The following is a 24,591-nucleotide window of genomic DNA, read 5'->3' as shown; positions in this document are numbered from 1 at the left end:
CACCCGAGGTTCTACATGTTATTGCTACATTGAAGCCCAGGAAATCGCCAGTGCTGGATTGCTTCTTCTGTGGGTACTACAAACAGTATTCTCATATATTGGTCACCCCTCTAACAGATATGTTAAACTATATTAGGGAAGGTGGGCCTCTATCATTACATTCCAATACTGCTGGTATTTCTGTCATTATCAAACCCAGAAAAGACCCATCTCTTTATGGGTCCTATTGACCGATCTCCTTGATCAATTTAGACCTGAAAATCCTTGCTCAAGTTCTTGCTGAAAGGTTGAATGTGTTTCTATCTTCCTTAGTTCATTTTGATCAAGTGGGCTTTATTCCTAAACGCATGGCGACCGACAACATCCGCAAGATCATTGACATACTGTAGTGGGTCTGCAGGGAACAAATCCCATCTGTCTTGCTTTCAATTGACACTGAAAAAGCCTTTGATTTAGTTCACTGGCATTTCCTTTTTAAAACATTGGAGAGAATGCACTTTGGGCCATTTTTTTGGCGGTGGATAGGGAAGCTATATGAACAGCCGAAGGCCAGAGTTAAGGTGAATGGCAGTCATGGAGATAGCTTTCCTATAGGCAGAGGGACAAGACAAGGCTGCCCGTTATCACCTTTATTATTTGCTTTATTTTTGGAAACTTTCACCACTAGGGTTTGTTCTTCCCCACAGATCAGCGGGGTTTAACAAGGTTCATTCCATTGTAAATTATCATTATTTGCTGATGACATCATGTTTACAATGTCTGACCCTAGTTCCTCTCTGAGCGGTATCGTGGAGGAGCTAAGGTTTTTTAGTGGGGTATCTGGCTTCAAAGTTAATTTCAATAAATTGGAGCTGCTTAATATTAATGTAAGTAGTGAAGAGGTTGCAGCTATCAAACAGCATTTCCTCTTTCGTTGGGCCACTCACTCTCTTAAGTATCTAGGAGTCTGCATTAGTCCTAATGTAAAAGATCTTTTCTCTTTAAACTATATACCTTTACTGCAAACTATGGAAGCGGACTTAAGGAAATGGCAAAGAGACACCTTTTCATGGCTAGGTCATGTAGCCATTATCGAAATGAATATATTACCCCGTTTTCTCTATTTCTTCACTACCCTCCCCATCTTTCTCATCGTTGCAATATTGAGATCATGGCAAAAGATGATTTTTTATTTCATTTGGCACAAACTGCCCCCACAGGTGTCTAGACTGACTTTTTTCAAACCAAACCTGAGGGGTGGGCTAGGGATTCCCAGTTTAGGGTGATACTTTGCTGCTTCCCAACTTTGTCCTATGATTGGTATACATAGGAAGACATCTGTTCCGCAGTGGGTCCTCCTTGAACAAGTGTTGGTAGGGTCTATGCCTTTATCTACTCTTCCTTGGCAACCAAAATCCTCCCGACCCGATAAACTGTTTTCCCTTGCCTAAAACCATGAGAATTTGGTTCCAATGGAAAAATAAGCTGGTGGGCACTAATACCTACTTTTTTCTTACCCACCTTTTTTATAACATTACTTTCCTTTTTTTTTTTTTTTTTCATTAATACTTTTATTGGATTTTTATCAATTCAACATTAATAAAACATAGGTATTCAGGATTACACCAAAATAAAGGAAATCACTTATTCTGTAAATAATTTGACTAAGTCAAACAACCTGTACTAGTCCACACTATTTTGGGGAGCGTTATAACAAGCAAAATTTCTTTACATAAAATTACACTTCTTGAGAGAAACTTAAATTTACTTTTCATCAAACCTCAGCAATTCTCTAGTCTATCCTGGTGTCTGTTCTTTGTCTCTAAGGAAAGTTTCCAAATGAGTGGGATCGTAAAAAACAAATTTATTTCCCTGCATTGTAATGCAACATTTACAGGGAAATTTAAGGAAATATAATCCTCCTAGGGATAATACCCTCTCCTTTAACACCAAGAAATGTTTTCTTCGCATTTGGGTGCTTCTCGCTACATCCGGAAATATCTGGACTTTTTTCCCACAATACAGGAAATCTTTATTTTTAAAGTACTTTTGAAGCACCTCATTTTTATCTATTTCACTATTAAAGGTAACCAAAAGAGTAGCCCTTGTAGGGATGTCATCAATTGATGCCTCCAAAAATGATGTCAAGTTTGGGCTATTACTTTGTATTATATCTAATCCTTCTTCAGGACCTAAAGCACTAACTTTAGATCTAGGTATATAAAATTTTTTTTAAAATACCATTTCTTTATAAGAAGCAATTTGTAACACTTCATTTAAATACTTCCTCAATAACTCAGTGGGCGATAAAAGCCTGGTGATGGGAACATTTAAGAATCGAAGATTCTTAGATCTCAAAGCATTTTCCATGCCTTCAAGCTGTCTAGACATCACCAGACTATCCTTAATAAAGAATGTATTTGTAACTTGTAAATTCACCACTTGTGTATTAACCACATTGTAATTACTTTCAATAGTATTTAAACGATTAGAATGATCTTGAAGAGTATTTTTTGTCTCTATATTAAGAGACATAAATTGTGACATCGCCTGAGCTAATAACCTCTCCATATTTTTCACTGATTTCCAGACATCTATCAACGTCACATTTTTTAAATCAGGTAAATCAACATCAACACTTAAGCCTTCCAAGTTTTCTAAAGGAGTAGCTGCTGCCACTGGCCTTTCTGTATCTCCAGTAGCAGCTGCTAAATCCTTATTTTGAGGAATATCATTTATTAGAGATAATGCACTCATATTGCTTAAATCTCTCACGATATTACTAGAGTCTTGACTTTGAGAAGATGAATGGTGGCCGGGACTCTGAATTGAGCCTGAAGAAAAAGATACTTCCGGGTTAGGAATTGAAAAATCAGAGTCTGTCCTTCTTACTATATGTGAATCCATAGGGCCTCTTACCACTGATGTTGCAGGTTGCGAAGGAAAGACTTTTATTTTCCTCTTCCTACCCATATATAACAGAAATACGGTAAAGATGGTAAATTCTCCGCAAGGAGCGCACCCCTTAGGCGCGCTCCTTTGGCAGCGCGCCGGCGGCTGCGCGCCGCAGGCCCCTGGTTATATCCGGTTTCACTCATGGTCAGGTGGTTTCTCAGGGGGGCGTGTCTCAACTCATTCCAAAGGAAAAGTTCAGCGTTGTTTTTCTCAGGCTCGCAGCAGTCCCACTGGCCGATTCCCTCCAGCGGGGGGGAACTCTCTCCAGGTACACTCCCTTAGAGCCAGCCGCAGGCCCCTGGTTATATCCGGTTTCACTCACGGTCAGGTGGTTTCTCAAGGGGGCGTGTATCAACTCGTTCCAAAGGAAAAGTTCAGCGTTATTTTTCTCAGGCTCGCAGCAGTCCCACTGGCCGATTCCCTCCAGCGGGGGGGAACTCTCTCCAGGTACACTCCCTTAGAGCCAGCCTCAGGCCCCTGGTTATATCCGGTTTCACTCACGGTCAGGTGGTTTCTCAGGGGGGCGTGTCTCAATGCGTTCCAAAGGAAAAGTTCAGCGTTGTTTTTCTCAGGCTCGCAGCAGTCCCACTGGCCGATTCCCTCCAGCGGGGGGGAACTCTCTCCAGGTACACTCCCCTTAACATTACTTTCCTACCTGGGTTGCGGTCACCGATTTTCCAAAGTTGGATGACTTCAGGCGTTTCATGTATTGACCATTGCCTATACCAAGGTTCTCCTCTTGGATTGCAGGCATTCCAAAATAAGTATAATATACCTGCTGGACACTTTCTGGCTTATGCACAACTTAAACACTTTTTAGATTCCATAATGCATAAAGGTAGGGTAAGCCATAGTCCTCGTATGAGAATTTCTGTGATCAAGCAGATCGAATGCAAGAGCTGATATAAAAAATGTATGATATTCTCAATGGTCAGTAACCCGAATAACTGAAGCACATTAAAGCATGGGAACTAGACTTGGGAGGTCCTTTAAGTTTTGAAGGCTGGGAGCTAGTTTACACTTATGCTAGAAAATTTCTATCTCCGCTTCTGTACAGGAGAATTGTTATAAACTCTCATACCATTGGTATGTCACTCCTGAAAAATTACACTGTATGTATGTTCTTGTGTCAGATTCCTGTTGGAGGAAGAATGGACATATTGGTATCTTTTTCCATTTATGGTGGCAATGTGAGATAGTTGTATCATTTTGGGATCATTTATTTCAATGTGTATCCCAGCCAATAGGAATATTGGTGATTAGAGACCCACATTGTGTTTTATTAAATATCCCTACCCCTGGTTTAGATAAATATGCACAATGTTTATGTCAGCAAATTTTCATTGCAGCTAGAATTAAATTAGCTTTACACTGGAGGTAAGCTGAGACTCCCTCAGTTTTGAAAGTTATTCATCATCTGTATACCTGTTACCATTTAGCACACCTTACTGCTATTCGAAATAAATGTCTATCTGCTTTTCAAGCAACCTGGGAGCCATCGATTCAATGGTTCCAAACATACAGTTCATCAGTCCCCTACAGTTCATCCGTCCCCTACAGCTCATCAGTCCCCTACAGTTCCATACATCTAACAGACCAACTAGAAATCAATACTTAGCCACCCTGCAAAGCCCCTCTCCAAAAACATTTATTTATGCCTCCACTAAAGCCCGCGCCTTGTCCCTTGCTGGCCCCATGTTATGGAACTTCATGCCCTCTGAGTTGCGTCTAGAACTGTCCACCAAGTTATTTAAACAAAAACTCGAGACATGGTTATTCACTCAAGCTTACACATGATTCCAATCTCCTCCTCCACAGCTTCCATCTGCCATTCCTTTCATTCTTTATCTTGCCTCTCTCACCCTATCTTTTCTTCTCCTTATAACCCTAGAGGTTCACATAGGTATCCACTATCCCGGGATATCTTTGCCACCCAGCTCTAATGAAGCTTTCTTGTTTCACACTTATCGCCTCTCCTAACATGTAACGTCTATTACAGCCTCTCTCTCCCAACTTTTTTACTCTCTCTCCTACCATCCCACTCCCCCAATCTTCTCCATCATACTAAGTTATTTCCACCAATGTTAATTTTTTAAGCTATTTTTAAGTAATATCCTAAGTTGTTTTATCTATTAATTACACTTTGCTATGCATATTTAATTAACTTAAGCCTTGTTTGCCTCCTCCACATTATTGAGTTGTTCATTGTAATGGTTTTACTTTTTATTATTTTGTTTTATTTATAATGCGTTGGCGTATAGTTTATTAACTTTTACTATCTTGTTCTACGTATAACGCTAAGGCATATGTTAATATGTTCTCTGTACACCAACGTGATATCTTGATAAGCGGCGGTATATAAAAACCAATAAATAAATAAATAAAATAAATAGAGTGCATAATATCTAACTAAATACCCTGACCTGTACTTTTTCACTATGATATCAATCTTGGTTAATAGTGGTATTGCCTTTCTATCATACCTTGGTTCTTGCTTCTTGGTATCTTCTAGTGATGAATATTATAACACTGCATATTCTTTATGGAGAGCATTGAGAACAGCTGCTTATAATCTATAGAACCATACTACTTCTGCATTTCTGTATTTTGTGTATTGTAGCGTACATGTGACGGAAACACTGAGGAATTGTATATACTTGATGTTTATTATACATGCTGACTTCTAATAAAAATGTTAATTACAAAAAAAAAAAACCCAAGCAAATAATAGTTGCTGATGAAATAAAAGCTGAATTCTTTCTGGTCATGAGAAAAGAAAGATTATTTCTATGGCCTTCGAACAGTGACGCCATGAGTACACTATAAAAAACCTTTCTCTCACAAATAAAGGACAAGCATTGTGCTTTAAAAGATGTTCTGGTTGGGTTATATTAGTTGGGAGTGCCTCTGTGATATTGTCAGTTATTGTAAATGCAGTAGACTGTGCAGTATGAGTCATATCTTACCAGGCAGAGATAATCTGTTGCCTCACTACATATCATTTCCAGCTCTGAAAACAAATCAAGAAATCCATTTAGAAAGTTTGTTTGAGCATTACTCAACTATATGGTTGAGAGAGAAAGGCGATAGATATGTGTGTGCTTGATTATTCAAAGAAGGCAAAACAGTTTGTTTGAAATACCAAAGGAAATGTTCATCACTTATCATAATGAATAGTTCCTTTAGAAATTATATATTTATGCATGAGTCATCAGAACTGGAACTTTATAGGTGAATATTGTTTAGTAAACTAATTTCCAGATCATATTGTAGCCCTCTTGCTAAATATCACTGGCTTTTTAATTTTTTATTTACTGTCAGTTGCGCTGAGAATAGTGATCAAAATTACACTGGGTGAATCCGTTTTGCACAGGCTTGATGGTGGCTTGGATTAGTCAGGCCCATCTTAACTTTTTGTGTGATTTCCTGAGACAGTTCTGCACACATTTTCTGGCTCACCTCAGCTTGGAATCTGCTAAACGTGGTTTCAGATTTTGAGTGTAAGCCAGCTCAGGCTTGTCTGTTTTGATCCATGAGGTTAGTGGGCGAGATGATGTTTTATGATGTAGAGATTTCCTTCCTCATCTATTGATTTCACTAGCAGTGTTAAAGCAGTTAACAGTAAATAGAGCATTTGGCTTCTCAAGCACTCCTATCCTTGTCAATGGATCAGAAATAGGAATAGAAACCAATTCAGTTGACGTGGATTTTGGCAAACCAGGGCAAAATGGTTCAGGAGAAGGCTGCCCTTCAGATTAAATCCAAACTGGCTCTCCCCATCCTTAACCAGATAATGAGGACTTGGGTGCAGAAGGGCAGAATATTATTTCTTTTGTAAACCATTTTGTTGTAAATAAAAGAAAATGGCAGGAAAGCTTCAAGGTTTTGACAGCATATTTGACATGAAAGAAGGAGATAAAGAATCTAAAAGTAAAATCAAATGAAGAGAGGGAGCCTTTGGAAATAAGCAAGTAGTGAAAGTACTAAGTACAGGCGATGCACATTTTAGGACTCTGAGATGAGAATAGTGCTCCTTCCACTTGCCTCCCACCCCCAGATGGTGACATTTCTTACACTCGTGACCAAATCTCCTTTGTCCCCCGCAGCCACCCCCCTCCCTCTGGTGGTGATTGAAGTTGCTGCTCTTTGCTTCTGCCTTCAGCACTCTAAGATGCTGGGGGAGCCTCCCCGCCAGAAGGGGCTGGCTGAAGGCAGATCAGTGGTATTGTGGGGTGGAGCATCACAAGGGGCAGGGGAAGGTGGAAGAGTCATTTATGGGAGGAGACAAGGGAGGTGGAGGCATCAGTGGAGGTGGGAGGGGAAAGCACCAGATGATGGACATCATCACTGGGGTTGGAGGGGCGGCTAGAGGTGAGGTGATAGAGGGGTTATGGGAGAGTGGGAAGAACTGATAAAAGGCATTATGAAAGGAAGAAAGGGGAAACAGGGTTGAGAGCTATCAGTAAATGGATGGGAAGGAGGGAATACCAGACTGGAATGCCTTAGCAGATGGGGCAAGAGAGAGCAGTGGTGGTGTTGGTAAATGTGACAGGGTAGAAGGAAGCAGGTAGGTAGGGGATGGGGGTGGGAGTGAAAAGGGGAGGGATAGAAGGTATCAGCAGCCTAGGAGAGCAGGGCCTGGTTGTTTCAGTGGGAATGAGCAGGGTGAAAAGGAGAACGAACTCTGCAGCATCAGAGCAGGCATAGAGGAGGGAGGAAGAGGTTAGCATCAGACTAGGCTTGGGAGAAAAGAGGGGGATCATCAACCTTGGAGGAAAGAGGAAGAGTATGGGCACTGAGAGAAAGAGACAGTGGATCTGGGAATGGGATAGACGAGGTGCAGCACAGGGGTAGGAGGGAGGCATTAAAGGAAGAGCATTCAGGCTGGCATCAGATCCTAGCGGTCTGGGCTTGTCATTGGCAGCCAACATACACAGAAATACGTAGTGGCGTCTGTGGTATCAAATGGTCAGACACTTGCAGCAACATATTATAAGGGTTCAAGACTTTAAAAAAAATCAGTGCTTTCATATTTTTCTGCCGCGATTGCCTCCTCGCCGCTCCCCGGACGAAATCGCTGCCAGGCCTGCGCATCCGGCGCTGAAGCCCGTCGGGGCAAGGCCTCTCCAAACGCACAGCACTCGCCGCCGAGGGCTCCAACGCCGGCCACGCGGCCAGTCCCTCTGCTCCGCCCTCTAAGACGCCGCACCAGCCGATTGGCTCCACACCTACCTCCACGTCAGCGGTAAGCGGGGGTTTTAAATCCCAGACGCCCAGATCGGCGTCGCGCGCCGGGCGTCGCGTGCCTAAGGAGCGCGACAAAGGGGCCTGCCCCTTTGTGTGCCCCTTCGTGTAGCCCCGGAGGGCTACACTCCCAGCTCCGGCTCCAACTAGCCTCTACTCACAAAGACTGCCTTCTCCCCCCGGTCCCAGCACAAACTCAGCACCACTACAACACAAGCGCTACACGCTAAAATGTTCCCCACCTTCCCAATACCTATTTTACAACACAGCCTGTCAGCAATAGGAAAACCTAACAGATCATGCATACTACAACACAAACGACAGGCGCTACACCGAAACCTTAAATCATTCACCCCAATTTTGATAACACCCATCACCCAACTCTTAGGCCTCACTGTATTCTCACTTTCACTATTCAATGCACAATCTCTGTCCAAGAAATCTCTAATCCTCAACGACTATCTCCTTGATACCAAACCAGATATATGTGCTATAACAGAAACATGGCTCAAACCCACGGACACAGCAATTATAAACCAACTTCCCACATCAAACTACGACATCTTCTCCATCCCCCGACTGAAAAAAAGAGGAGGACGACTCCTATTTGCATCAAAAAAAGACCTCGGGTTCATCCAGCACCCATACAACTCAGACTCTAAACTAGAAATGGGTCTCTTCACCTCGGAACAACTACAAATCCTACTTGTCTACGCCCCTCCGGGCCTCCTTGAGACAGACCCCTCCCCCTTAGTAGAGGAAATCACAACCCTCATCAAACTGGACGCTCCAGCAATTATCCTAGGAGATTTTAATCTGCATGTGGACAACCCTACCCCATCATCCAGCTGTGAATCCTTTCTCTCAGCCCTCTCAGCCCTGGGTTTCAAACAATTAGTTACCAAACCCACACACAAAGCAGGCCACACACTGGATCTTATCTTTATTAACCCAGGCATCAAACATTCTTCACGCCTCAAAAGCAAGAAGGTCCCTTGGTCTGATCACTCACTTATCTCAACCGCATTCTCATTGAAAAAACCCTCCACCTCCAAAGGGCCCTCACCATCTTTCCCATACAGAAGATCCTGCTCTACAGAAGACCTCAGCTCCCACCTAGCCTCTCAACTTCCATCCATTGATCTCTCAAACCCGAACACAGCTCTCCGCTCTTGGAAAGCCATCACAGATTCCATAGCCGACAAGCTATGTCCGCTAGCAACCAAAAAATCACTCCCAAACGCCTCCAAAAGACAACCATGGTTCACGGAAGAACTAAGAAAGCTAAAACAAAATCTAAGACAGAAAGAGAGCGACTGGCGCAAATCCCCAAGCACCAATACACGATCCATCTACAAAGCCACCCTCCATCAATACAAGTCAACTACCTCTAAATCCAAAAGGGACTACTATGCATCCAAGATTCACCACTTAATCTTCGACGCAAAAGCCCTCTTCGCCTATGTCTCCAATCTCACCCAAATCATCCCACAGGAGATTCCCAACGACCTAGCACAACCCAAAGCTGAAGAACTTGCTCTTCATTTTCACAACAAAGTCAACAGCCTTCTAACTCATCTGCCTTCTAATCCCACCGACCCTGCTCTTTACCAGTCTCTTCAACAATCATCCCTCAACAACAATGGTCTGGAAACACTTGAACCCATCTCTATCTTAGAGATACAAACTCTTATAAGAAGAATGAAACCTTCCTCCCATCCTTTGGATACTATCCCCACCAAACTGCTCCTGGCCATCCCTGACTCCATCGCTAAAACATTGTCGGACATCATAAACTGCTCACTCTCCCAAGGACTATATCCAGACGACCTCAAATTGGCCTCCATCAAACCTCTACTCAAGAAACCCAACTTGGATCCTAAAGACCCCAACAACTTCCGTCCTATCGCCAATCTCCCATTCATAGCCAAGATTCTAGAAAAAGTTGTCAATACTCAACTCTCCGAATACATAGAAGAAAACAAAATCCTATTCCAATCACAATACGGATTTCGCAAATCACTGAACACAGAATCCCTCCTCATCTCCATGTCTGACTTCATATTAATGGGCCTTGACAAAGGCCAATCCTTCCTCTTAATTCTACTGGACCTATCAGCCGCCTTTGATACGGTCAATCATTCCATTCTCACTTCCATTCTGGCTTCTATAGGTATCTCAGGCACCGCTCTCTCATGGTTTAAATCTTTTCTCTCCAACAGAGGCTTCAAGGTTAAGATACAGAACAAAGAATCTTCACGAATGGACGCATCCATAGGAGTCCCTCAGGGCTCCTCACTGTCACCTACACTCTTTAACATTTATCTTTTACCTATCTGCCAACTCCTCTCCAACCTTAACCTCAAACATTTCCTCTACGCCGACGACATCCAGATCGTGATACCCATTAAAGAATCTTACACAAAAACATTGGTTCACTGGGAAAACTGTCTCTTCGAAATTAAACATCTCCTGGCTAACCTAAACCTAGTTTTAAACTCCTCTAAAACAGAACTGCTTCTCATCTCCCCAGATAACAATGCCATCTCTAATCCTCCAACTATCCCAACTACTACACAGGTGAGAGATCTAGGAGTATTAATTGATAACCGGATGAACCTTAAAGCTTACATCAACAGAACCACCAAGGACTGTTTCCACAAACTCCAAGATCTGAAAAGAATCAGACCACTCTTCCACACTCAGGACTTCAGAACCATTCTACAAGCTATCATTTTTTCTAAGATCGATTACTGTAACTCTATCCTTCTGGGCCTACCTTCCTCCTATACTAGACCCCTCCAGATGTTACAAAACGCTGCGGCAAGATTACTGACAAACTCCAGGAGGAGGGACCATATATCTCCAATCCTAAAAGATCTCCACTGGTTGCCTGTTCACTTTAGAATCCTCTACAAATCTCTTTCCATAATATACAAAACCATCCATCAACACACCGCACTCGACCTACAAGTCCCATTCCAAATTTATAACTCCTCCAGACCAACAAGAGACACACTCAGAGGATCTCTTCAAGTGCCCCCAGCCAAAACTACCAAACACATTACCTTGAGAGATCGGGCCTTTTCAACAGCCGGCCCCCTTCTATGGAACTCCATCCCACCGGACCTTAGACAGGAGCCCAGCCTCCCAACCTTCAGGAAGAGACTTAAGACCTGGCTGTTTAAAAAAGCTTTCCCGGACACCGATTAATTCTATTCAGCCAGATTCTACCACTTCCACATGTAAAAATGTTATTACTAATGTAAATACCTATACCTAATGTTATTCTCTCCCTTTTCTTCTCTCCTCCCAGTTCTATTACCTTGTTATTTGTAACTGCTTCCTTCTACACAAATAGGTTATTGAATTGTTCACAGTACACCCCTGTTATATGTAAACCGGCATGATGTGTTTGCAACATGAATGCCGGTATATAAAAATTTTAAATAAATAAATAAATAAATATTAATTCCTAGGTCCGAAATTGGTGATGCATTTGCGTAATCACTTTCAGCTCTTTATTTTCTGTAGTGTTAAATGTGTTAAATATCACATTTCTGATAGAAGTAATGAATAATTTAAAAAGATGAAACATTTGTACATCGAACAGATATGTATTATTTGACTTCAGTTGTCCTGTTGCCCTTAACATTGAATTCACTTGTGAATAGAATATTAGAATCCATTTCAAAACGGTATTGTGATTTCACATTGCACAAATACTGTGCAACACAAGAGTAGCACGGAATAAAGGAGAATGGTTATATTTTTGGGACAACCAGTTGTGTTTTCATTATGGTCAAGATGAGAGATCCCTTACTCCGTATTTTGCATAATGAGCAGTAGGTTTATTCAGGAGACAGACTGCAATTCTCATTGGAGCAGAAACAACATACTATAATAATTGATTTTTGAACAGGAAGAGGCACATTTTCGATCCTCTTCAACTCTCTTGTATCCTATACATTCATCCTGTTTTGCTAGGATTTTGTTAGTGTTTCTAGATTATATTGATATTTATTTATATTTCATTCTCATTTAATAGGGAGAAGGAGTGAAGTTTTAAAGAAATACGAGTCGACTGTTGGTTTAGCGGGAGCCGATGACACAAGTCAAGCTCTGCTTCAAAGGTCAAGGTATGCAATATAACATATAGCCATGGTGATCAGTCTGCCGTATTGTCAGTATTGGAAGAAGTTCTCAGCTAATCTATTTGCTTACTGTCAGGACAGGCTTCCTGGATAGAGCGAAAAACTCTTATGCAGTGTTTTTTTGTTTTGCCCTCAGTGTGTTCCACTGAACTTTCAAATATTCATGTTTTATTTTTATGTATTTCTTGTCATTGAATAACTGGCTTCATTACCATAAGCCTTAAAGAGAGGCACAATAAAAATCATCAAAAGGGCATTCAACTAAAAGGACACATGCACATAAAATAGGCTGTAAACATTCGGACTATTAACTATTCAAAATAATGTAAAAAAAAAAAAAAAAGCTTTCAACATATTGCCCTTCCTCCTTTCCAGGGCTCCATCAGTTCTTATGTCCCAACAAATAAAAGTACTCAGTCCCCAGCCCCAGTACTTCAGCAAACTAAATTACTTCCCATGTAATAAGCTTTTTAGCACACAAAAAATAGCTTGCTAATGAGCTGCATGTGGCATTGCTTCCAGTGCAATAAAGTGTGTTAAAAATTAGTGCACTTTTTTACTTCCCTGTTAGTGCTGAAAATTTATTTCACCTCCAAAGTTGAAATAAAGTTTTAATGTCCATTTACGTCTATGAGAAGTGAATAGTAGTTAAAGAGTCAACCACCCACTGACCTCCTGATTCCAGGACCTCTTATTCAGGCAACCCAAGTCTGGGCCCTGTTCACCTTGTAACCCACCCTCCCCATTCCCTACACTACATCACCTCACTGCCCTCTCTATCCTCTCACCATTCCCTAAACTCATCCACCCATTCATCCCCCAAATATAGCCTTCCACTACCTAAGCCCATTTATCTACCTACCCCTACCCCCTAACTTAACCCTCACTTAATCTAACAAAGTGCATTCAATTTTGCTATTCTGCACACTCCACTCAACTGAAGGGTTCAGTTAAGGAGCAAGCAACTGCAATTTCTATAGCACATATTTACATTGTACCAATTCAGGACATTTGTAAAGTGGCTACGTGTTCATTTTACACATTCCCATCCCACTATTGTCTCGACCAGCAATTGGCTGTGAACAGTTCTGTGGAGGCAGCAGTATTGAATCACATCACAAAGAGTTAAGGTTGTCCACAGGACAATCTTGGTTGCAATCAGAATTGAAGTGAAGAAAGTACAAATCAAAGAAAGAACACGGACTGTAAATATGATATGTTTTTCAAGCAATCTGGCAGCAAACCTAAGCTGGGGACTCCCAGAAAGCATGGCTAATTTAGCCTGCTTATCGATGGGAAAAAGCAAGTTTGCAAACCATAAACGGTGTTTTCCATAGATAGGATGAATTAGCCATGGGACCTCGCCCTTCTCTCTGGTAAGCTTTTTACATCACATTATCATCAACTGAGGAGAAGGACAGAAACATGCAGGAATAGCCACACATGCTCACAGAGCAAAGCTCTGCATTCTAGGAGAGATAGCTCCCCCCCATGCTGCCGGAGGACATCATCCAGAAAGCATGGCTAATTCATCCTGCTATCTACGGGGAAAAAAATGAATTTTCAAAGGAGTCACTCACATAAATGTAACAAACTACTATAGTATTTTCAAAAGCCATTTACTCAGGTTAAGTGCATGGAACACAGGTAAATCCTGTGGACAATTCGATGCCATATATTGTAGCAATTTTCAAAATCCACTTACACTGGTAAAGTGTATTTAAACATGTAAAATCCAGTTTTAAACTTGTAAATGCTTTTGAAAATCAGGCCCTTTTTTAAATCAAAATGTATGTGTGTAAGTTCCAACCCTACCCAGACTCCATTCCTTGATGTGACTCTCCCCTATGCACATAAAAGATACATGCATACAGTGGGGCGGATTTTAAAAGGAGCGCGAATAGCCTACTTTTGTTTGCGCTCCAGGCGCAAACAAAAGTACGCTGGATTTTAGTAGATACGCGCGGAGCTGCGCGTATCTGCTAAAAACCTGGATCGGTGCGCGCAAGGCTATGGATTTTGTATCGCCGGCGCGCGCCGAGCCGCGCAGCCTACCCCCGTTCCCTCCAAGGCCGCTCCGAAATCGGAGCGGCCTTGGAGGGAACTTTCCTTTACCCTCCCCTCACCTTCCCCTCCCTTCCCCTACCTAACCCACCCGCCCGGCCCTGTCTAAACCCCCCCTTACCTTTGTCGGGGGATTTACGCCTCCCAGAGGGAGGCGTAAATCCCCGCGCGTCAGCGGGCCTCCTGCGCGCCGGGACGCGACCTGGGGGCGGGTCCGGAGGGCGCGGCCACGCCCCCGGGCCGCCCCGGGCCGTAGCCACGCCCCCGGGCTCGCCCCCGGAACGCTCCCGACACGCCCCGAAAACGCCACATGGTTCGGGCCCGCCCCCCGACACGCCCCCTCCGAAAACCCCGGGACTTACGCGAGTCCCAGGGCTCTGCGCGCGCCGGTAGGCCTATGTAAAATAGGCTTACCGGCGCGCAGGGCCCTGCTCGCATAAATCCGCCCGGTTTTGGGCGGATTTACGCGAGCAGGGCTCTGAAAATCCGCCCCAGTATGTATACATATAATTTTATGCGTGACTTGGTAGCACAATTTTCTAAGGGGCCATTTCTGCGGCTAAAGCGCTCCTTTTGTTTTATTTTGTTATTTATTGTTTGAATGATACGTTTTATATGTTTAAATATGCTTATTTTTTGGATATTGTTTAAATGATTATGTGAGTTTTTACACTGTTCCCTGCCTTTTATTTTGGAAACTGTGGGAAAAGCAAGTTTGCTTACTGTAAATGGTGTTATGCGCACAAATTCTCTTAGCAAAATCACACGCACCAAATAGAAGGTGTAATAGTTGCACATAATTTTGCAGGGATAAATTTCAAAGCAGACTTATGCATGTAAGTTTGCTTTGAAAATTGGAATAGCTTATGCGCATATTTGCCGGCTAACATATGTGCAGTGTTACAAAATTACCCCTTACAGACCACATCTAAAATCATAAACCTGATTCTGCTGGCAATAGGGAGCCAATGGAGTTCCCATAAGATCAGGGTGATGCGGTGCCTCCTGGTTTCTTACCAGCCAATAACCTGACTGCAGTATTTTGCAAGAGTTGGAGACACTTGAGACTACAACCTGTGAGAACCTTTATATAATGAGCTAAGTAATTAAGTCTATTTGTTATTAATACTGGATGACAGTTGCCAACTTCAGTGATGGACTGACAGTGATCTGGGCTCTCATACAATAAGAGTCATTGGCCCCCAACCATCCATCTGAGGCTAGGGGAGAGTGCTGTGGGCCCTCAAGCACTGCCCTATTGCTCGAATGGTCAATCTGCCCCTGGCCAGCTCCCTTTATGCAGAAAAGGTCTAAGCTGGTTAATTCCCCTACAGATAATTTCTGAGCTAACTGTCTGAGCAGGATCATTTTCTGCTGCACCTGATTGATGCTCTCCAATCATGAGAACTTCCTCCTCCAAGGCAGCATGAGGGCTGCCAGACTGGAGTTGGGACTTGATACTATGCCCCTGAAGGTCTCATCTATACACCTCCCTTTCTGCCTCAGCTCCTCCAGGTCTGCCACTCTAGCCTCCAGAGATTGGATTCATTCTCTGAGATACAGGAGCTCTTTGCATCGGATGCACACGTACAGCTTCTCACCGGTGGGTAAAAAATAATACATGTGACACTCGATGCAAAAGACTGGGAAGCCCCCCTCTTGCTGCTGAACTGCTGTCTTCATCTTAAATGTGTTCAGTTCCTAGTTAAGTTTTAGGTTGCTATGGGAATATGAATGCGTCAATAAGGGTCCTTTAAATGTATTAGTGTATTCACTATATATCTAGTAGTAACCTACAAGTGAATGATCAAATTCTTTATAAGGTGTGGGGAATTTCAGAATTTAAGTGAAAAGGCTGATTAATTTTTTTTTTTTTTGTGTGAAAGTGTCACCTGCGTATAAATTAAAGTATGAGCTAGGGGTGGGTGGCAGAGGGATGGGAGGGTTGGGAAATACAAACACACAAACTTCTGTTTGTTGCCTGCCTTTCTGACTACCTATTTAATACAAAATGATAAGGGCATGGAACGGCTGCCCTATGAGGAAAGGTTAAGGAAGTTAGGGCTGTTCAGTTTAGAGAAAAGATGACTGAGGGGGGATATGATAGAGGTCTACAAAATCATGAAAGGACTTGAACAAGTTATTGTAAGTAGGTTATTTAATCTCTCAGACAATAAAAGGACTAGGGGGCACTCCATGAAGTTAGCAAGTAGCTCATTTAAAACAAATTGGAGAAAATACTTTTTCACTCAGTGCATAGTTAAGCTCTGGAATTCATTGCCAGAGGCTATGGTTACAGCAGTTAGTGTAACTGGGTTTAAAAAAGGTTTGGATAAGTTCCTAAAGTAACAATCCATAAACTGCTATTAATTAATAAAGCAGTAGGAGCTTGAGATTTATTTAATGTTTGGGTACTTGCCAGGTACTTGTGACTTGGATTGGCCCCTGTTGGAAACAGGATACTGGGCTTAATGGACTCTTGATCTGACCCAGTATGACATATCTTATGCTCCTATGTACTTATGTTTTTTTGTTCTTATGTAATATAGGGGCGGATTTTAAAAGGTTACATGCGCCGAGCCTATTTTGCATAGGCCCGGAGTCGCGCACAAGCCCCAGGACGCACGTATGTCCCGGGGCTTTGTGAAAGGGGCGGGAGCAGGACTGAGGCCTCTGGCACAGCCGGCGCGCGCAAGTTACACCTGCCAAAGGCAGGTGTAAATAACAAAATAAAGGTGTGGGAGGGATTTAGGTAGGGCTGGGGGGTGGGTTAGATAGGGGAAGGATTTTATAACATGCGTGCGGCTGCGCGCGCATGTTATAATATCAGGCAGACGTTCGTGCACGCCGGTTTTAAATTCTGCCCCATAGATTCTTGCTGTCCAGTGTTAAAAGTACTTATTGATTCAGGGAACATAGAGGTAATGCTTCCTATCTACACTTTACATGCCAAAAAAAATGCAACATTTTTCAAAGGACACATTGAGTTGTAAGTTTAAATAACATTTGAAGTGAAAAAAAATCAGGGTATAGATGCTAATCTGACATCAGACTTGAAAAGGAGTTTCACAGCAGCAGCTAACCCAAAATCTCTGTGCCAAAAAGCTGATCATAGGGGAGTGGATTGCATGTATTTTTTTCTCTTGTTTCAAAATGCTGCACCCTGTTTGATATAAACCAGCCCTACCCTTTTTCTCCACCTAGGAAAAGACCCAGTTTATTAGAATCTTGCCTTTAGCAATTACGTCTTGCTCTGTCATTCTGGTTCACAACTATTTCACTATGATGTATCCTCAACATGTATTTTTCTTGTACTTAATGATCTCTTGTCTTTTTACCTCACAATATTATTTGCTGTTTTTATTTCCTAGATCTCTGAATAAAAGTAAGTTTACTTTTTCTGCTGTTTTTCTCATCTTTTAATTTGTTCATCTTTTTTGCTTGCTTTTTTCTTTTCATCCTTCAACAAAATTACCAGCATGTAATTGTTTCTAACCTGTCTAATCTGAGGATAAGGTTTGTAGTAGAACATTTGAGAAAAACAGAAATTCAGAAACAAACACAGTTTTAGAAAGCTGAAAAGAACTATTCTGTGTCAGCAAGTAGTTCTTTTCAGCTTTCTAAAAAAAACAGAAGGAGAAAAACATTCCAAAGGAATGGACAAAAGAACACTAGTATTGTTGATATGGTATTAATTAAAACAGAAATCTTTATTAATCATTCACAAAAAAATTATATAAATGAACACCTTAATGTTAACAAATGTGGCCCAAACAAACAATCATCTGACCCTTATTCAAATAAGTATTGCTAAGTTAAACATGGATCAGTTGCAAACTGTGCACTCCTATGGCGTGAGTGCTAATACATTTGTTGTCAACGCTTGGCCATCATGGCACAATAACTTTCAAGCAGACCTAAGTATGATAGAACAATAATGAACCCTAAAACTGTTTAAGCACGAGATATGCTTTAACTTGACAAATACAATAAGAATATAAGAAATTGCCATGCTAGGTCAGAACAAGGGTCCATCAAGCCCAGCATCCTGTTTCCAACAGAGGCCAAACCAGGCCACAAGAACCTGACAATTACCCAAACACTAAGAAGATCCCATGCTAATGATGCAATTAATAGCAGTGGCTATTACCTAAGTAAACTTGATTAATAGCCGTTAATGGACTTCTCCTCCAAGAACTTATCCAAACCTTTTTTGAACCCAGCTACACTAACTACACTAACCACATCCTCTGGCAGCAAATTCCAGAGCTTTATTGTGCGTTGAGTGAAAAATAATTTTCTCCGATTAGTCTTAAATGTGCTACTTGCTAACTTCATGGAATGTCCCCTAGTCCTTCTATTATTCGAAAGTGTAAATAACCAATTCATATCACATCAATGACAACGTTGGAAAGTACAAAATATAAGTAGCTAGTATATTATCCAAAAAGTGCTTTCAATAAATCAGAAAACAAATAGGTAAGGTGATCCACCTGGGTATGGTGTCAATTTCCCCCATATATATAAAGAAGGTATATAGTCTGTTGTGCCCCCTTTCCCTAATTAATGTATATTTTTTTGTACTGTCTTACCTCAAAAGCTTTTAAAAAACATGTGATAAATATATAGGAAACATAGGAAATACCATACTGGGTTAGACCAAAGGTCCATCAAGCCCAGTATCCTGTCTCTGACAGTGGCCAATCTAGGTCACTCGGCAGGATCCCAAAGAATAGATCCAGTCTTTCTTGATCATAACCAGGGATAGGAAGTGGTTTTCCCAAGCCTACATGGCTAATAACTCCAGGAGGTTGTCCAAACTCTTTTTAAAGCTGGCTACAATACCTGCTTTCACTACTTCCTCTGGCAACAAATTCCGCGGTTTGATTGTGAGCTGAATGAAAAAATATTTTCTTTGGTTTGTTTTAAATGTGCTAGCTATTAGCTTCATGGAGTGTTTCCTAGTTCTAGTACTTTTGAAAGAGTAAATAACTGTTCTCGTTTTGCCTGTTTCACCTCACTAAAGATTTTGGGGTAGATTTTAAAAGGTTGCGTGTGAGCGTACATGTGCCCTCCCCCTAATCTGACCTTCCCCACCCCCCAAAAAAAATGTTGTTTTAGCTTTTGCGCGCACCGGCCAACTGCCGGCGCACAATCCCCAGCACAATGGCAAATATGGTCGCTATGCCGGGAGCCTGACCTCACCCCAGACTGCCCACGCACCCCTCCCCACCCCTTTTTGCAAGCCCCGGGACTTACACGCGTCCCGGGGCTTTACGTGCATCGCCGGGCCTTTTTAAAATAGGCCCGGCGCACACAAGGCCGGTTACGCGTGTAAATCCTCTGGATTTACGCACGGAACCTTTTTAAAATACTGCCCTTTATAAACATACACCATATCTCCTTTTGGCTGTCTCTTCTACAGGCTTAAGAGCTCTAACCTGTTTAGCCTTTCCTCATAGGCTATACATTCCATCCCCTTCATCATTTTGGTCACCCTTTTCTGTATCTTTTCTAGTTCTGCTATATCTTTTTTGAGATGGGATGATCAGAACTGCATACAGTATTCAAGGTGTGGTCATATCATGGATCAATATAGAGGCATTATGATAACCTCTATTTTATTTTCTATTCCTTTCCTAATATTACATAGCATTCTGGGAATAGGGAAATACCTAGAGTACAAGAATGTGGTCCGCTGTGAAATGTAAAAAATAAATAAATAAACTATTTGCTTTTTTTGACCACAGAAATGCACTGAACCGAGAATTTCAAAGTATTGTCCACAATGATTCCAAGATACTTTTCCTGTATGGTGACGCCTTGTATGGAACGAGATTGGATTATGTTTCCCTATATGCTCACTTTGTACTTTTTCACATTTAATTTCATCTAACGTTTAGAGCCCAATTCCTGAGTCTCACAAGGTTCTTTTGCAATTTCTCACTATCTGCAAGTAATCTAACAACTTTGAATAAGTTTGTATCACCTGCAAATCTGATCACCTCATTGTTCATTTCTTTTTCCAGATCATTTATGAATATATTAAAAAGCACTTGTCCCAGTACAGATCCCTGGGGCACACCACTATTTACTTTTCTTCACTGAGAGAAATGACCATTCTGTTTCCAGTCCTATAGCCATTTACCAATCTACAAAACATTGTTCTCTATCCCATGACTTTTTAATTTCCTGATGGGTCACTCATGGGGAATGTTGTCAAATACCTTCTTAAAATGCAGATACGGTATACTAAATCAACTGACTCACTCTTATCCATATGTTTGTTAACCCCTTTAAAAAAAAAATCTAAAAAAAGCGACTTTTTATGATTAAGGGCCCAACATTATGGAATCTTCTACCATTAGAGACCAAAAAAGAAGCTTCCATTACAAAATTTAGAAAGTTGGTTAAAGCTTTTTATCTTAGTCAAGCTTTTAGCATGTTGCAGAATAACTGTATATTGATGCCTCAGATATGAGAATTTTTTATTTTCTGATTGAGCTAGGTCTTCTATTGTTCCTGCCTTTATCAAAGTAGCATTTGGGATGAAGGTATTATGATTGCCTGGGATGTTTTTGTCTTGTCTGTCTATATTGTTTATTTAATGAAGTGGCTATATGTTTTGTTCTAATGGAAGCATGTTTTTTTAAGATTTGTTTTTTAATAATTATAAATATTTTTATTGTAATCCATTCTGTGTTTGATGGGTGGTATATAAATGTTTTAAATAAATAACAAAATAATTGATTTGTAAGGCAAGGTTTCCCTTTGCTAAATCAATGTTGCCTCTGTCCCACTAGTCACTGTCTATCCAGATGGCCTGTAATATTCAGAATAGCTTTTACCATTTTGCTAGGCACCAACATCTTGTTCACTGGTCTATATTTTTCTGGCATACTCATGGAGCCCTTTTTAAAAAGGAGTATTATATTGGCCACCCACTAATACTCAGGTACCACAGCTGATATGAATGATAAGTTAGAGATTACTGGTAATGTCTGCAGTTTCATTTTTAAGGTCTTTAAGAACTCTGGGATATATACCATCCGGTCCCAGTGATTTGTTACTCTTTAGTTTGTTGATTTACTTTATTATAGCTTCCCTCTGAGTTATCATCCTCAAATAATTTTTCCATCATAAGTATCTCCCTAACAACCTTCTCAGTAAAGACCAAAGCAAAGAATTAATTTAGTTTTTCTACAGACACACACATCACACAAAAAGGTGCAATAATTAGCAGGCACATCATACATCATGCCATAAGGGCATGAAGGTTTCTATCCCATTTATAGTTTGTGTCCCATATTCTACTATTTACAATAAGGAATATGTATGAAGTGTTCATTTGATTGAACCATGAACCATCAGGAACTATAGTCATTGTTTATCTCAGTTCAGTATAAAGAAAGAATACACAGTGATTAAATGTTTGAATGGAGAAGTGTATATTAGTAACACAAAGGAGTTGGGTTTTTTTTAATCCTAATTTGTTTGCTCTTATTCTTCTAGCATGGTTTTCACTGTGTTGTAACATTCACTCAATGCAATAAAGCAATGAACAAAAAAGTGTCTTTCTGCCATTAGTTAGTTTATTATCCTCCTGTGCAAGTTGTTTTTCCTATCCGATTGGATGAAAGTCACTGTATGCAATCTCTGGTGTTTTTCTAGTTTCTCACACCCACCTTCTGTTTTGATTCTGCACATTTTCCCCTTATCTTTGTGGTGCCATGTCCTGCTTTAAAAAAAGCAGCACATTTTTAGTGAAAAGGTGGAGGATGACTTTTTGCAGGAAACTTGTGAAATTTGTCTGGCATAACAGTTCTTTTCTTTTTATGCGATCTCAGTGTGCTGTTTACAAATGCTATCATGTCTGCCTTTAAATCTGTATTCCAGCTTAGTCCCAGTGGCACTGTTGGGTATTGCCTTTCAGGGACCTCAGTGTGATTACCATACTTTGCTCCTACTCATCAGGCTAGCAGAGACTGGGAAGTTCTAAAGCTCAGGTAGGCAACCTATGGCCCTGTGCCAAAGGAAGTAAGCAATGATTTTGATTGGCTCTCAGACAGGTGGACCAATTCAAAAGAAGGCCCGTGTTTGTCCTTGTGTTGTGAAACTGTTGTCACACATCAAGAGCTAGATATTTTACAAAAAAAAAAACAGCTAAGTTAGTTAGCCGGATATACTGCTGAATATTCTGTATTCACTGCTTCTCTGTGGCAGGCCTAACGAAACCAAGTCAGTCTGAATATTGGCACTTATCTGGCTAAGTAGAGCTGCCCCATTGTGCCCGTTGCTTGCCCCTGACTTGTCCAGCTATCTACTTAGCCTGATAAGTGGCTCATCCGGCTAAGTGGCGACTGCTAAACGTAGCCCGATATTTAGAGTCCGTCACTTAGCCGGATAAGCAGTTTTCAATATCGGGCTCCAATACCATTTTGAATCAGAGCATGAGAAAACCTTTTTTGACAGAGCAGGCAGGATTGACTTGATCAAAGGAAAAGCAGCATGATCCAAGAAACAAAGCAGTATTTGGCAAATGTTGCAAGATATTGAGCTTCCAACGAAAACTGAGGGGAACTTTAACAAAAAGCCCCACATAGCATAACAAAGGAGGAACATTTTTTAAATCATTTTAACAATGTGGAGTCAGCATCAGAAAATATGTGTATCAACAGATTATGCTTCTGCCATGATCAGAAAATGGAAGGAATTTATAAAGTTACTTGAAGACCAAATCCACTGACAGTCAAATTTCACTGTATCATCTAGCAAGAAATCCCGAGTGCTGACATTTCTATTTTTATTTATTTATTTATTTATTTATTTAACGAGTTTTATATACAGTCATTCGGAAACGTCAAAATAACGCCATCATAACTGTTTACAAAATATAAGGTTACAGGGATAAGGGGGTAAACAGGGTTTCAATATACAAACTGTTGTTAAGCAAGGTTATAACATGTGTTTCTACTTCATAACTTGATGAGTATAATGGTGCAAATTATGAATTTCATTGGTGCTTGATCTGCTTTGATGCACAGACATTTTCAAGCATTGCTAGAAGAAATGGACAGTGCTAATATGAACTTTGAACTTCACAGCCATGTCTGGTGGCTAAGTTGTGGCATGGCTTTGCATATTTTTTTTAACTGTTTTGATACAAAATAGAAAAATGACAGAGATGTCCTGAACTGGATGATAATAAATGGCTGTGTAAGACAATGGGGCAGACTTTCAAAGGGTTACGCACATAACCCCGAAAACCTGCTCCTGCACGCGCCGAGCCTGTTTTGCATAGGCTTGGCGACTCGCGCAAGCCCCGGGATGTGCGTATGTCCCAAGGCTTTGAAAAGAGGTGGGGCTGGGAGGCGGGGCGCCGGTCCGGGGGTAGGACAGAGTCCTCTGGCACAGCGGCCGTGCCGGGGGATGGTGCGCCAGGAGCCGGCCTGCACGCGTAAGTTACTCCTGAAATAAAGGTGGGAGGGGATTTAGGTAGGGCTGGGGGGTGGGTTAGATAGGGGAAGGTGGGGGGAAGTGGAAGGAATGTTCCCTCCGAGACTGCTCCGATTTCAGAGCGGCCTCGGAGGGAACGGGGAAAGCCATCGGGGCTCCCCTAGGGTTCGGCGCGTGCAAGGTGCACAAGTGTGTACCCCCTTGCACGCGCTGACCCCGTATTTAATAACATGCGCGCTGCAGCGCGCACATGTTATAAAATCGGGTGTACATTTGTTCGCGCCTGGTAACACGCACAAATGTACCCCGCGCACAGATTATAAAATCTGCCCCAATATTCCCAACTAATCACCATCCTAAATGTATTCAACCTCTGTCTTCAGAGTGCAGGGGATACAGTTCTGGATCTTCAGTTTTCTGTTGCTTTCAGCATATGAATGAGCCATCAACACATTGCATTATCAGCGTTGGTGAGATTGGGATGAATATGCAAGAACTGGAATACGAATTTTCTGTCAGATTTCAAGCAACTTGGCCTGATTTTTTTTTTTCTAATTTAAAGCAGAAAATATCAATGAAAGTGACTTGAATTTGTCTATATTTCAGTGCATGGGTGCTGAAAATGCAGCTCCCTGAGTTAAAAAGCTCAGAATTTTGGGCATCAAAGTTGATAGATCCACGAAGTATGCTTGAAGCTACCAAAAAGAGATCATGGGGCCTCTTTTCTGACCTGCTAGCT

At 41.5% G+C, this 24,591-nt stretch overlaps 1 protein-coding gene across 1 annotated transcript in view; it reads left to right on the top strand.

Moving 5' to 3' along the window:
• The window catches only part of PTPN13 (protein tyrosine phosphatase non-receptor type 13), a 659,094-nt gene that overhangs the window by 344,775 nt on the left and 289,728 nt on the right, over positions 1 to 24,591 (top strand). Inside the window, 1 exon segment of the mRNA XM_029599218.1 lies at positions 12,227 to 12,317. Within this exon segment, the coding sequence (XP_029455078.1) occupies positions 12,227 to 12,317 (91 nt within the window).

The sequence above is a fragment of the Rhinatrema bivittatum genome, chromosome 1 (genome assembly GCF_901001135.1).
Source record: "Rhinatrema bivittatum chromosome 1, aRhiBiv1.1, whole genome shotgun sequence".
NCBI lineage: Eukaryota > Metazoa > Chordata > Amphibia > Gymnophiona > Rhinatrematidae > Rhinatrema > Rhinatrema bivittatum.
Note: the sequence above shows the minus strand (reverse complement) of the source record. Positions and strands in the feature narration are given on the sequence as shown.